A 15,016-nucleotide genomic window follows, 5' to 3' on the forward strand; every position below is an offset into this window, starting at 1 on the left:
TTCTTTTTGCTTTTTTGTTCCTAAATGAACTCCTAAGTGCAAATGTCACTTAAATTCTTTCTGAGAAAAATCAGGAAAAGTATTTGGCACAAAATTTAAGAACAACTGCCCAGTTTGATAAAAATAAATATAAGTTGGGTGTTGCTTTAATTTTATGGTGTTTTCCACATTATATCTACATATTGTTGAGTTCTCACCCATTTTTGTTTTAATGTGAGGCAACATTATCTGTTTCAAAGATGAAGATCACTAAAAATGTCTAAAATAGATAGAGAAAATTTTGTTATTTTTATACTTAAAACCACTGATAAAAATGAATTTGTTTTTTAAAAAAAAGAATTTGTTTTAGATGTAGTCTTGTGTTTAAGAAAATTACCTTTTCTCATTTATAAATTATAATGACACTAAAAGTAGATCTTAATTTCACATATCTTTAATTTCATATTACAAAGCTAAGGTTAAATCAACTGCTACCTACAAGAAGTGGGTAGGTGCCATTTAGGGTAACCAAAATAATAATTTCACACATAAAAAGTATAAGCAAAAAAACAGTTGGCAAATTTTCCATGTTGTTTCAAGCCCATTTCTAAACACATATTTACATATGTAATCTATATGTCAGTATGTTGTACACATGATCTGAATATAGTGAAACATTTACTGTTTTCTCTTCTTGATCAAAATTGTTCATTCATAAACATTTATTCTTTGTTTTCTCTGAAAAAAGCACTGTGCTAGACATTATGTTGCTACAAAAATGAATAATATAGTTCCTATCCTCAAGTTGCTCTCAGTATGGTAGGGAAGACAGATATGTGAACATCCATCTGTAATACAAGATAAATAGTAGGGAATAACGTGTACCTAAAAAAAAGTTGAGACATTTAATCTTGGGTGAAGAAATGATTAATTCCAATGGCAGAGTCATTTGCTGCATATGAATTGAGCACAAAGGGATTTAATATGTGTGTAAAATATGAAAAACATAGACAATATAGCTTGGTAATATTTGACATGTGGCAAATACATGAGATATTTTTTAAAAAAGAAAGTAGTCTATTGGAGGAAGAAACTTTTGGAAAGATGCTATGAGAGGAGAAATGATGAAGCCAGATATCACAGGGTTTTGTGGTTTTGTTTTGTTTTCATTTTTTTTTAATTGGGTATCACAAGCTTTTAGTCAACTCTCCTCAGATAGGAGCATTGTCCCGCCAATCTTCAGAGCACTGGCAGCAGGTTCTGAGCCTAGGTCATGCTAGGCTCTCTGGAGGGGTTTTTTAGGTGAACATATGTGGATTGTATGACTCTGAGGTGCTGCTGGCCTTCTCAGAGGAACTTTCTCTCCAAGCAGAAATGAACAAATGTTTTGGTGTGGGGTCCTGGAATGATGTTGATTTAGTCATTTGCACAAAGCTGATGGTTTCAGTCACAGAAATGTATGTGTCTGCTGTAGGAAGGAGCAGAAAGCAGTAAAGGAAACTTAGAAAAGGTTTAAAGGGAGTAGAAGAAAATCCCCAGTTGATTGTAGTCACAGAAGCCACAACGATGTTGGAAGTTTGTGGAGTAATTGGGTGATTCTTCTATGAGAGTTTTATGGTCAGTAACTTTGGGAAACGGTGGGTAGCATAATCTCCCTCCTTGAAGATTCTTAATGCACTTTAGCTTTGAGAAATTCCATAGTAAAAAAACCAGTTTAGCTTAAGTGTTTCCCAATTTATTTTGATAGAAATATCCCCTACCCCTAACACAGCATCAAGATTTCCCTGCGAAGTTTAACAGTGCTTTGGGAGGTGTTAGTCCATTCAGTTAAATGTAGTACCACAGGTGATATTGTGCTTTCACAAGCATCAAGCATTAGCATTTTCATTCTTCTCTTTGCAGTACTTCATAATATTATCTTGTCTTCGTCTCAAATCCTAGCTTAGTGTACTAAAGTCAAGAGACTTGATTATAATATTTTCATCAAATTCTTCAACATGAGTCACAATAAAGGCTACCCATTACATGGGCAAATGACGTTAGAGGGTCCAACACTATAGTAGACTTACTATGAAGTCTAGTGATTATGCATGATCCCATAGAATAAATAATGTCCAATATGCAACCTCTATTATAAACACTTTCCACAAATATGTACTATATTATTATTGCTTTTTTAAAATAATTGAAAGATTCACAGACTGATTAGTTCACATTCCCAGTTCCCTTCCCCCCAATACATGTAATAATATCAGAATAAGAATATGAATGTATAGAATATATGTATATGTATCATAATTCATATATATTCACATATATGCTAATTTATAGCACTTTCTGTTTTCTAGGATATATTTAAGGGCCTTAAAAGTCACCTGAATTATTATTTTTCAATTAAGATAAGCAGGAGCCAACATCTTAATTTTGCTCTTTCCATCTCTTTAAAGTCACATCATTAGAGACTGAATGTCTGAGTTATCCCTTAATGGATTTTATTGTTTTGTTTCTATTAGTCATTACCAGTGCAAATAATTTACATTTGCCTTCGTAATAGTTACCTTTAAAAAATATTGTGTTGACAATTCAGTTTCTTGAATGACTTTTAAGATACTTCAGTTGTGGACAAAAATGATCATATCGTGGGGCTTCCCTGGTGGCGCAGTGGTTGCGCGTCCGCCTGCCGATGCAGGGGAACCGGGTTCGCGCCCCGGTCTGGGAGGATCCCACATGCCGCGGAGCGGCTGGGCCCGTGAGCCATGGCCGCTGAGCCTGCGCGTCCGGAGCCTGTGCTCCGCAACGGGAGAAGCCACAACAGAGGGAGGCCCGCATACCACAAAAAAAAAAAAAAAAAAAAAAAAAAAAAAAAAATGATCATATCGTTTTAAAAGGTCTCTTATTGGGCTCTTTGGTATGGACATGGCTTTTCACTGAACATGTCTATATATATACTTCCCTCCAGAATCCAAATGATTCCTTGTTGATATACTTAGTTCCTGACTACCTAAAAAGTAATGTTTTCATGTACAAATTAAGAAAGAGTCCAACTTTCAAGTTAGTTAAATTTTTTTAGTAATCTAACATGCCACTTCATAAACTATATAAAAATCAAATGATAGTCACAAGTATTTATGTCAGTGACACAATTTTTTTGTTTTTCTGTTCTCTTTCTTTTAAAAGTGTTCTTAACAACCAATGAAAGATGAAATGCTGCATTGGTTAAATATATATATATATATATATATATATATATAAAATTCAACTTTTCTTTAACTCCATACAGAAGAGAAGAAAGCTAAGACTAGAGAAAAGACTGAAGAAAAGATTAAAAAGGAAGTGAAAGGTGCGAAACAGGAGAAGGTGAGGCAAACAGCTGCAAAAGTAAAAGAAGCACAGAAAACATCACCTAAACCCAAAGAGAAGGACAAGAAAGATGTTGCAGTGGTGTCCAAGCATGAACAGAAAGGTAAACATTCAGAGGAGGTGGCCAGAGGTTCTAAGAGAGTATTGGGCAAGAAGCAGATGCAGTGAAGTTAAAAACTGAAAAAAGACCAAGATCAGACTTTACATGGGAGTAAAAGACTTGTATAAGTGAATATACCTGAAAGGAAATACAATAATTTGGGAATTAAAATTTATTTATAGAAATACTAAACTGTGCGCACGTATCTAAAGATGCATTTTGAAGCATTTTTAGAAGAGGATTTGAGTTAGTATCTGAAGTTATTTAAAGGACACATACTCTTTGTCCTTTGTGTACTCTGAAGAACAGCAATACAGGAAACTGACAATTCTCAAGGAGTTTATTAAGGGGTGTATGTTCAAATCATATAGAATAAGTATCATAAAAAGTATCCATACATTCCTGTAGCTCTGCAAGAGCATATAATTTAGAATATACATTGAATTATTAAATCCAGTTTGTCCAATGACTAAATTTATCACCTTGGAAAGCTCTGTATCTTACATATTGTGCTGCTTTTCAATAAGAGTGATGTCAAACTTAACATCCGTACTTCACAGAAATAGAGCATTTACATGGAGGTGGAATGTAAACCTGATATTCTTTAAAGAAAGGTGCTTGTAAGCATAAAAGGGTGGAGTTTTAAGAGGTCAGCTGAGGGCTGTATTGTCACACGTCTCCGGCCCTTGTTGAATCTTTCCTTCCCTAAATCCACTCCTGGTTCCAAGTTGCTACACAGTCCTGAGCTTCCCCACACAGAACGTGGGATCTGCTCTGTATAGACTATTCCTATAAATGTTTTTTAGGGGTTTTGCAAAATAAAATTTGTCCTTATTCTTAGAGTTTTAATAATTTTATTTGAGGGCTAAAATTAAGGAATTGTTTCCATAAGATTTACATTAAAGAAGTTAAAAATATTGTTACTGAGTAAGCTATTTGGACAGTGAAACTGATAATTTTCCCCACTATAAGGTACAAACAAAATATGAAATTTGCAATCTATACTCTTTTTGTTTAAGATTCTACATACAGGTGAAATTATATGATATTTGTCTTTGCAATCCATTCTTGCACATTATTTTTGAATCATTTTTTCCCCTGAATTCACAAGTAATATTTGGAAACGTTTATTTATATGAGGGAAAAGGTGTATTTTTTGAAAATGTATTTTAAAAAGGAAAAGAAGGAAGGAAAGAAGAAAGGAAGGGATTTTTTTTGTAGTAGTCCACAACAGTTTTAATTTAAGTCATTTTCTTCTATTTTAGAGTAATACTGATATTTAAAGCATATGAGTGGAATTAAATCTTTGGAGCCCAAAAACCTTTCTTCAATTTTAAAGATGATTATATTGCCTTGAATCAATTAAAAATATTAATTATCATCTCTAACAAAGCTGTATGTTATTTATGCAATAATTTGGGTAGGAAAATATAGTAAATAAAGAGAAAATATTTTGAATGGACTATTTTATTGTGATAGAAGACAGGAAAATTAATCTTCTGATTCACTTATATGCTTATTTAAAATTACTATCAAGATCCTAAAATACTTTTCATTTTATTTTATATTTTTATATTTTTATTTTTTTGCGGTACGCAGGCCTCTCACTGTCGTGGCCTCTCCCGTTGCGGAGCACAGGCTCCGGATGCGCAGGCTCAGCGGCCATGGCTCATGGGCCCAGCCGCTCCGGGGCACAAACCCGTGTCCCCTGCATCAGCAGGGGGACTCTCAACCACTGCGCCACCAGGGAAGCCCCTACTTTGCATTTTAGATTGCCTTTTAAAAAAGAAAATAATCACATGAAACCAGATTAAACGTACCAAGCATATTTTTATTTTTTGTCCATAAATACAGTATGTAAAAATTCATTCCAGTTATATATGGGAGTACCAAAATACTTATCTAGCAACTAGGAATATGAGTACACTTTTGGATGTTCATTTTTAGTAACTTAGTTATTTGGGGGCCATGTTTTATTGATGAAGACACGTCACTAAAATATTTCCAAATAATATGTATTTTCTGGGTCACATATACTATATTTTATTCCTATCAGTAATCAGTATTGAAGATAGCATTATATTACCTTTCCATTTTCAATCTACTGTTTTCATTTTCATATCAAGAGCTATTTATCTATTAAAAGACATTCAGATATCAGAGTTAAATAAAAGCACAAATGTGATTTTATCAGCTAAACAAATGCATTTGCTAAATTAAGGCTCTCTATTGAGAAGATCTACCATCAATTAGATAAATGTATTATTAGGTAAATAATGAAAATGTTACCTCATATAGCTGATCAGACACATAAATATGTCATTAAAAAAAATTTAAGCTATAATTTAACACCCTTTGTTTATAAAAAACCTAATCGCATTATAGTTTTAACTCAAACATGATAAAGACATAGTACTTTCTAAATAATCTACTTGTGAGGTGACTTTGATTTTGAGACTCTTGTATTGATGATTTAGTAAAATTGTTGAATTGGCTCTCCTTTAGGCAAGGGATTATTTATTTGCTTAGCTTAAGGTAGATCTAATGAATTTGACATTCTTTTCCTATAGATTTCTAATAGTTCTTCTTAAATAAACAGCTTCTATAGCTTCTTTTATTCACTGGACACAGATTTTTACATGCAGCAATACACTTATTGGCAATTATTTTATTATATAGTATACCTGCATATACATTCATATATGGTTATTTTTAACATTGTATATATAAACACTATTTCTACTAAAGCATCAGGAATAAGATTCATATATTTGTACGTGCCTACTGTAAACTTAAACACACTCTTATATATTACATAATCTGGTTTTTATGGACCATTCTTAATCTGTTTAAAGTAGGGTAAGAAGGGTCAGCACGATCAAGCATTGCTCTCTGATTTTCTGATGGTCTATGGCAAATTTGTGGGGAAGGAAAAAATCAAACCTCCCCACTGCTATGCTCATTCTTTCTTTTCTTCCTTCTTATTTTTTTTAACAACTGTTTGTGGCAAGCAGAGAAATTGTAGCTAATGTGAATCTGCCATAGAGCACCAGACCACATATGCCCCATTCTCATTAGAGGTTTTTTAAAATTTATTTTCTGTTAACATTCTACACCCTGAATGCATTTTCTCTCAGCTGCTACTCCACAGGGAATACCAATAAGGCAGCAGCTGAATGACATCCATCACTGCTTCCTGAGGATCAGGAAGGGGAGAGATGGACAGCATGTGGTATTCCTAGAAAGATGTTCATTCGGGGGAAAAATACTAAGAAATGCTGACGAGATATGAAATTACCTTATGTGAATTATTGTCACATAACAATGAAAGAATGATAGAACTGTTCAGATTTTCTTTAGGAAAAAAATGTCCTGTTTGAATATTTGAGTTGGATTTAAAGAAGCATTTATTTAAAATGAATTTTCCAAAATCAGGAAGACTTGGTTTTGCTTTATCCTTAGACAGGTGAAGCAGACACACTGGGGACTGCCCAACACATACCTGCCTATAGTTCTTACACATTGTTAAGGTCAGCACACAAGATGGAAATGGGCATCCTAATTTAAAATATTTAAAAATTCTTAACTTTGGGAATTCCCCGGTGGTCCAGTGGTTAGGACTCCATGCTTCTACTGCAAGAGGCACAGGTACTATCCCTGGTGGGGGAATTAAGATCCTGCATGCCTGTGGTGCAGCCAAAAAAAAAAAAAAAAAAAAAAAAAAGAAAAAAAGAAAATTCTTAACTTTAAATATTGTAAAAATACTCTCTATCTTCCTATTGATATGTTGGTGCCATTAGAATGCAACTTCACAGCATTATTTAAATATAAAAGAAACCTCCTACGTAGTGTAACTCAATTTTCTAGATTAAAAATATTAACCTTCTTTGAGTTCATAGAGATTTTCTTTTTTAAATTGGAAACTTGAAGGACTACTGGTGCATTAATTAAACAAATGACTTTGGATCCAGAAAATATTGGTATAAGAAATATAAGCATTTTACTTTGGTAATAATTTGGTAATAGCATCATTACACTCAGCATTCAAAGAAGAATCTCTGAAGCATGAAGATTTTAATTAATTCAATAAACTATTCCACATATTATGTATATAAACATTCTATCACAACTTGGGGCAGAGCACAATATTTCATTTTGGGGGATAGTCCAAACCCTTCAAATTTCAAGAAGTCCCTGCATTCTAAACTTCTAAGGTACCTACTTTCTCCATTGCTGTTGCTGAGGGCTATGGTACCACTAGAAACGTTGTGAGAAAAGAAATTTTGAGCAATTTTAGATCAATGATTCTGAAAGTGCGGTCTAATCTGATTCCTCTGGGGAGTTGGTCAAAAATGCATATTCCTAGGGTCCAGACCCATTGAATTGTAATTTTTTTGCATGACTAGGCAAAAAAAATCTGCATTTTAACAAATTCCTCATCTTTTTGATATTTAAATTGCCCTTGAGAACTACTTCTAGAGTTGTAGGAAGGGCACATCTAAAACAATCAGTCACATTAACTACTGAAACAAAGGGGAAGGCCTGCTGATTTTAGGAAGTCCTCCTTGCCCAACCTCAAGTTTGCCATTTAAGGGAAATGCAGTTTTTCATCTTAGAGTCAAATGGCTCATTCTACAATTTTTCTAAGGAAAAGGATTATGCCCAGAAAAGAGAAAATACTCCCTAACTTAATCTTCTCTCCTGTATCATAGGATTCCCAGGTCCTGGGATCAGAAACCCCTGTTATAACTGCCAGTACATTGAGGAGCAAATAAATTCTTGGGCTGATCTGAGAGCTAACTCCCTCCCACCCCCCACCTCACACGTGGGAAAGTGTGACCCAACTCAACAATCAAAATCCATGCAAAGTTTTGAAACTTTATGAGTTTTGGCCTACTCATTTAGGTACTAATGAAAAGAATTATATTTTTACATCTTCTGCAATAAGTACATTTTTTTCAAAGGTGGAGTCTCATTTTAAAATGGATTACTCTAAAAATACTGTAAATACTCTAAAAACAATGAGGTTTACAAAAATCCTTGTGTGTGTATTTATATAGTAACAGGTTTCATTATTTCATAGGTTTGATATACATAATTTAAAGCACTTAAGGGTATATCATGTTGTATAAATTCAATAAACTCTCTTGATCCTAAAGCTAGAAAAAAAGAAAATTCTTAACTTTAAATATTGTAAAAATACTCTCTATCTTCCTATTGATATGTTGGTGCCATTAGAATGCAACTTCACAGCATTATTTAAATATAAAAGAAACCTCCTACGTAGTGTAACTCAATTTTCTAGATTAAAAATATTAACCTTCTTTGAGTTCATAGAGATTTTCTTTTTTAAATTGGAAACTTGAAGGACTACTGGTGCATTAATTAAACAAATGACTTTGGATCCAGAAAATATTGGTATAAGAAATATAAGCATTTTACTTTGGTAATAATTTGGTAATAGCATCATTACACTCAGCATTCAAAGAAGAATCTCTGAAGCATGAAGATTTTAATTAATTCAATAAACTATTCCACATATTATGTATATAAACATTCTATCACAACTTGGGGCAGAGCACAATATTTCATTTTGGGGGATAGTCCAAACCCTTCAAATTTCAAGAAGTCCCTGCATTCTAAACTTCTAAGGTACCTACTTTCTCCATTGCTGTTGCTGAGGGCTATGGTACCACTAGAAACGTTGTGAGAAAAGAAATTTTGAGCAATTTTAGATCAATGATTCTGAAAGTGCGGTCTAATCTGATTCCTCTGGGGAGTTGGTCAAAAATGCATATTCCTAGGGTCCAGACCCATTGAATTGTAATTTTTTTGCATGACTAGGCAAAAAAAATCTGCATTTTAACAAATTCCTCATCTTTTTGATATTTAAATTGCCCTTGAGAACTACTTCTAGAGTTGTAGGAAGGGCACATCTAAAACAATCAGTCACATTAACTACTGAAACAAAGGGGAAGGCCTGCTGATTTTAGGAAGTCCTCCTTGCCCAACCTCAAGTTTGCCATTTAAGGGAAATGCAGTTTTTCATCTTAGAGTCAAATGGCTCATTCTACAATTTTTCTAAGGAAAAGGGTTATGCCCAGAAAAGAGAAAATACTCCCTACCTTAATCTTCTCTCCTGTATCATAGGATTCCCAGGTCCTGGGATCAGAAACCCCTGTTATAACTGCCAGTACATTGAGGAGCAAATAAATTCTTGGGCTGATCTGAGAGCTAACTCCCTCCCACCCCCCACCTCACACGTGGGAAAGTGTGACCCAACTCAACAATCAAAATCCATGCAAAGTTTTGAAACTTTATGAGTTTTGGCCTACTCATTTAGGTACTAATGAAAAGAATTATATTTTTACATCTTCTGCAATAAGTACATTTTTTTCAAAGGTGGAGTCTCATTATAAAATGGATTACTCTAAAAATACTGTAAATACTCTAAAAACAATGAGGTTTACAAAAATCCTTGTGTGTGTATTTATATAGTAACAGGTTTCATTATTTCATAGGTTTGATATACATAATTTAAAGCACTTAAGGGTATATCATGTTGTATAAATTCAATAAACTCTCTTGATCCTAAAGCTGCCTTTGGATTTATTGAATTAATAAGATGGCTATTTAGAAACATTAAACTGTAAATCATTTTGAACAAGATTCATTTAATAATCTGCAAGCTTTAAAGAAGATACGGTAAAGCTTATAGAATGATTCATCAACTGAAATTTGGATTGGAATGACCTCGGCAGAATCTAAAGTTATATGAAAATTTAAAGTTCAGTGCAATGTCTTTAATTTAGAAGGAAATGAAAAAACGAACTCCTGAAATAATTTTTGACAAAGTCTGCCTCAAAAGCTCAAATCCTATGCTGTTTCTCTTTTTTTTTTTTTTTTTTTTTTTACTTTTTCCATGGACCATATACTAATCAATATCATAAGATGATCTTCTAATAAAGATTACCCAATCAACTACCTTAAGAATGATGTTATTTAGTGCTGTAAGTCTGTTCTTCTGGATTTCCTCTTCTAATTGAAGAGAATCTCCACGTAGAAGACCCCTGACAGGTTGCAAAGGGGTTAGCCCTCCTGCTTGCCTTTTCAAAAAACATTCTGTGGCTTCATTTAAACAATGAGGTGAAGGGTTGGGAGTGAATATTTGGTAAAACATTCCAAGTTGGAAACAATTTCCTCTTGTGAAACTTCTGTTTCATTAGTGGAAGTATATATACAGACAATGAGAAAAATTGCTTAAATATGATGACTAATAATAAATTTGATGAAAAAGGTTTTGATTTTAAAAAACAACCACTATAATATTACTCTGAACTAGTCTGTTTCAATTTTTAAGGTTATTCTTTTTGTATGGAAACTTAAGTTTATTATTTTCCCCGTGTTTTCATATATGTGCAAATTATTCCTTCACAGAAAATATTGTAGTAATTAAAATAGAATTATGCTACTTTGTTTTGTTAAGCCATCTTTCCCTAGGAAAAAAGAAAGGTGTCAATGACATTTTTTTCACTGCTTTTTTTCTTTCTACTTTTGTCAGATCAGTATGCATTCTGTCGATATATGATTGACATATTTGTCCATGGGGATTTAAAACCAGGTATTCAAACAGTCCTTGTATTTGTCTGTTTTAATAGTCTGTTTCTAAGGTTGTCTGTTTTTTATGTACTAAACTGTTATGCTCATTTTTAAAAAACATTGCATAATGCATGTGCAGATCTAGAATAAAACCAGTGAAAACCAGAATTAATAACTGGCATTAGGGCCTTTAGTATTACTTGCTACGACTGCATGGCCTGTTGCAAATGAAGTCGGTTGAAAGCAAAAAAGTGCTAATATCTTTATATACAAAAAATGCTAATATCTTTAATAATATCTTCGAGTGAAGAGGTGAATCATCTTATTTTATTCTTGGTAAACTTAGAATAAAAGACATGTGACAATGAAAGCATTCTTCTTTTTTTGGTAGTGAACACAATTCATATTAAAATCCATCATATTTCAAATATTTAATCTTTTTTTATTTTCTCGCTTGCATATGATCTTGGGTTAACCACTCCAGAGAACTACTATTGATGGAGATAGTCAACCTTGGAGTTAATAGTCAACACAGTGGGGAAGTATTTTTACTTAAAGGAATTTTCTCTATCATCTCTCCTGTCTTAAAATGGTGCCCAGAGTGTAACAGGGGATTCTTTACTAACATCTTAATTAAGAATTAATTTGATAGCTTGTACTCTGCCTTTTTCAGAATTAAACACTGATAGTCTATGTTCATGTTTGGGGAAACATTTCTAGGAGGATGGTATTGTTAAGGTAGGAACTAATTTACATTAGAATAATTGAAGCTGATTGTTTAAAGCAAACTATATTTTGTTTTCTTAACTATTTTTATGGAAATCGTTCTAAAATGTACAATTACAATTCATACATATAATGGCAAACGGGCATGTTACATCTAAAATATATATATGAGACATATAGGTTCTGGAAAATTAGAAGATCGTGAGAACTTTGGCTCTCAGGAAAACTTAATTTTAGTAACTTATTCAAGTTAGTTTCCTCCTCCTCCTCCACTTCTTTTTTTATTTTCTTATCCTTCTTTTTTAACTTTTTTATTGGGTTAGAAACTGAAATGAGGAGAAAAACACTGAAAAATAAAATTACTCATTTGGTAGACATGATTAATGTTAACGTATGTGTATAGTATCATAATAAAATTAGATGGAAGCATTGAGGAAGGTAGTTTAATATAGTGAAAGGAGAGGGCTTTGGACACAAATACAGATATAATTCTTGACCCCATCCCTTTCTAGCATTGGACCTTCAGCAAATCATTGAACTCCATCTGATCTTCAGCGTTCATACATTGGGATTACAGTAATAAACTTACAAAGTTGTTGATAAAGCATCTAATAGATGCACAACAAAGTGCTATTATAGCTTTATTCTCTAATTCATGTATTTCACCACAGCCCGTCTGGGCGAGCATCCCACATAAAGTGAACGTATCAACATTGACAAGTCCCTATCTCTATATACCATTAACTCAGTTTTAGGTAGCAGGTTGTTGCCCATTTTGTTCAGCTGTGATGGTTTAAGAAATTCATACTCTACACATATTTTGCCTTTTTAAGAGACCAAATCTTGAAGATATCAATTAACTATTTACTTACACACAAGATGAATCTATGTTCTTGATGAGCATGAGTTTTTAAATTCCATCATCTGAAGAAAATAATGTGTTCTTTGTTCCACTTAAATTATTCATAGTAGCTACTAATTGATTATACAATACAATTTCTAAGAGAATCACAGGGCCCAGATAACCATGCATTATCACAGGCAGTGAGGGATGTTCACAGTTTTGGAGTCACAATGCCATTCGTTTCTTTCTGAAAATTCAACAATGGATTAAGGTCAGAAGGACCAGAAAAAACACCTCTGCATGAGTTAAGGAGAATTTTGCTATTGTTGGGGAGGAAGGAAACTTTCCTTTACCCTGCTAGGTTCTTCTAGCTACTATAAGAATTGAATTGACATGAGGGAGCTTAACAGGAGAAAATCAAATTATTTCATAAGCATAGGAACCCTACATGAGAGGGTCAGAGACAGAAAGGTACAATGAGGTATACATTGCTATCCTGAACTAAGAAATGGGATAGGGGCCCGAGGCTCTCAAGGGCAGGAGCGTAATTCACAGGACAATTTTAAAAGGAGCAGATATTGGTCAATTAGATGTTTGCCCTGCCATACAGATGGGGCCACTTACATAAAGTTCTGGTAATAACTTTTTTTTTCTGGGAAAAATCCCCAGTTTAAGTCCTTGTAGGTAGTTAAGGGAGGGGAAGTAGTTTCTCTTGAACCTGTAGTATCTCTGTTGCCCTAGCTCAAAATAATCCATGTGCCAAAGTGGAACATCTTGGAGAGGTCTGTTCTGAACCCCCAGGTTCCCTCCTTTGGAACTTCCCCAAGAAGTTTCACAGTTCAGAATTTGAGTTGGTAGATTGCTCTATCTCATTGAACCAGTCTCTTGGTCCTGAGAATAGGTCATCTCAGTGAAACAGTGTGTCTCATTTCATGAGGCTCCTAATGTTAGGCCTATTGTGAAAGCAATCAGATATTTAATAAGAGACAAGCATATAGAAACAAAAGAAAAATAATAGTTGTGATTGGAATAGACTATCGGCCCAGTTTCTGAATGCAAGCAGTTGAGAAAGTTTCTAGGCATCCAACTTGAAGCATCTTCAGATGGAGTGGGGGCAGGCAGTGACAATCTGATAGATTTTTTCAGGTTTGCAGTTTGAATATGTCTAGCGATCTTTCTGACTGGCCATAGTAACAGGCATGAAGATTGTCAGTGCATGAGCTGTTATGGTGATTTCTGTGAAGTTTATATCAAGTTGTCCAGCTTTAGTTTGCATGGCTTTGGGAAAAGGGCAGTTTTAGTTCTCAATGATTCCAAATCAAAAGGGTGGGAGAAAAATTGGAAACCTTAGTTTGGAGAATTGTAGCCAAATATTGGTGAAAACTAGAAGAATTCAGGAGCAGTCAAGTTTACAGGTAGAAAACAAAACTTTAAAAGACAATGGACAGCAATAGAATCTAATAACCACAAAAGTGTGTCACTGAAACATTATTTTCCTCTCTAAAAATCACCCTCATATCTATCAAATATAGACAAATTAAGACTAATCTGTTTGCAAAATAAGTCTAGTTTCAATAAACTTGGTCTGATTATTCACATAAGTACAGTAAGAATAGTGAGTGGTCATATAGACTCTTTTAAACTGCTTTGTTGGAACTTTTCATGAGTAATCTCTAGATTGAACTTTTAAAGGCCTCTTGAAGCCAGGACAGTCAAGCCAGGAAATTGTCATCAGCCTTCACCTGAAATCAAATATAGATTTGGGTGAACTCCTCTCTTCTCGAGGTCCCCAAAATATCTTGAGATTCCTGCACTTGCCAGGAAGTGACCTTCCTTACTCACCCGGTGAGGCTGCTGACAACCCTGTAAGTAAAGCACCAGGCTGTTCCCAGGAGCTTTACTGGTTCCCTAAAGCAAATCTTAGCTCCTTAAAGTGGCCTGGTCCTATCTGAGTCTATGTATGTATCTCTCAAATATGACAATCCAATCAAAGCCCTGGTAATATAACCAATGTTTTCAATTTTGTCCTGTTAGAAAGAGAAAAGATTCTTATTGAAGTTATGCAAATAACTATACTGCCATTAAAAAAAAATCCTTGAAATGCTAAGAGTTCCCAAGTTCTTGAGGGATTAGGTAGGGAGAAAAGATAAATGTTTTAATTCTGTTCATGATTTACCAAATTGCTGTAAGTCATAGGTAGCGAAGTTTAAAAATTCTTTGTATCTGGAAGACAAATGGTTAAAAAACAGTAACATTTTAGACAAAAAATCATAAAAATTATAATCATATCCGTCAGCTCATTCAGTCCTATGTAATTAATTCATGCTCTGCTTGAGTCTAGTTGTTCCATTAGCTCTGTCAACCTTGCTTGATGATTGAGGGTGATAGGGATGGTGATAATTCCAAGA

At 33.9% G+C, this 15,016-nt stretch overlaps 1 protein-coding gene across 1 annotated transcript in view; it reads left to right on the plus strand.

Annotated features, from left to right (window-relative positions):
- The window catches only part of TRDN (triadin), a 366,265-nt gene that overhangs the window by 118,535 nt on the left and 232,714 nt on the right, over positions 1–15,016 (plus strand). The window contains exons 8-9 of the mRNA XM_055087525.1: positions 3,260–3,442; positions 11,001–11,060. Of these exons, the coding sequence (XP_054943500.1) occupies positions 3,260–3,442; positions 11,001–11,060 (243 nt within the window). The remainder of the gene's footprint in view (positions 1–3,259; positions 3,443–11,000; positions 11,061–15,016) is intronic.

This window comes from Physeter macrocephalus, chromosome 10 (genome assembly GCF_002837175.3).
Source record: "Physeter macrocephalus isolate SW-GA chromosome 10, ASM283717v5, whole genome shotgun sequence".
Taxonomy (NCBI): Eukaryota; Metazoa; Chordata; class Mammalia; order Artiodactyla; family Physeteridae; genus Physeter; species Physeter macrocephalus.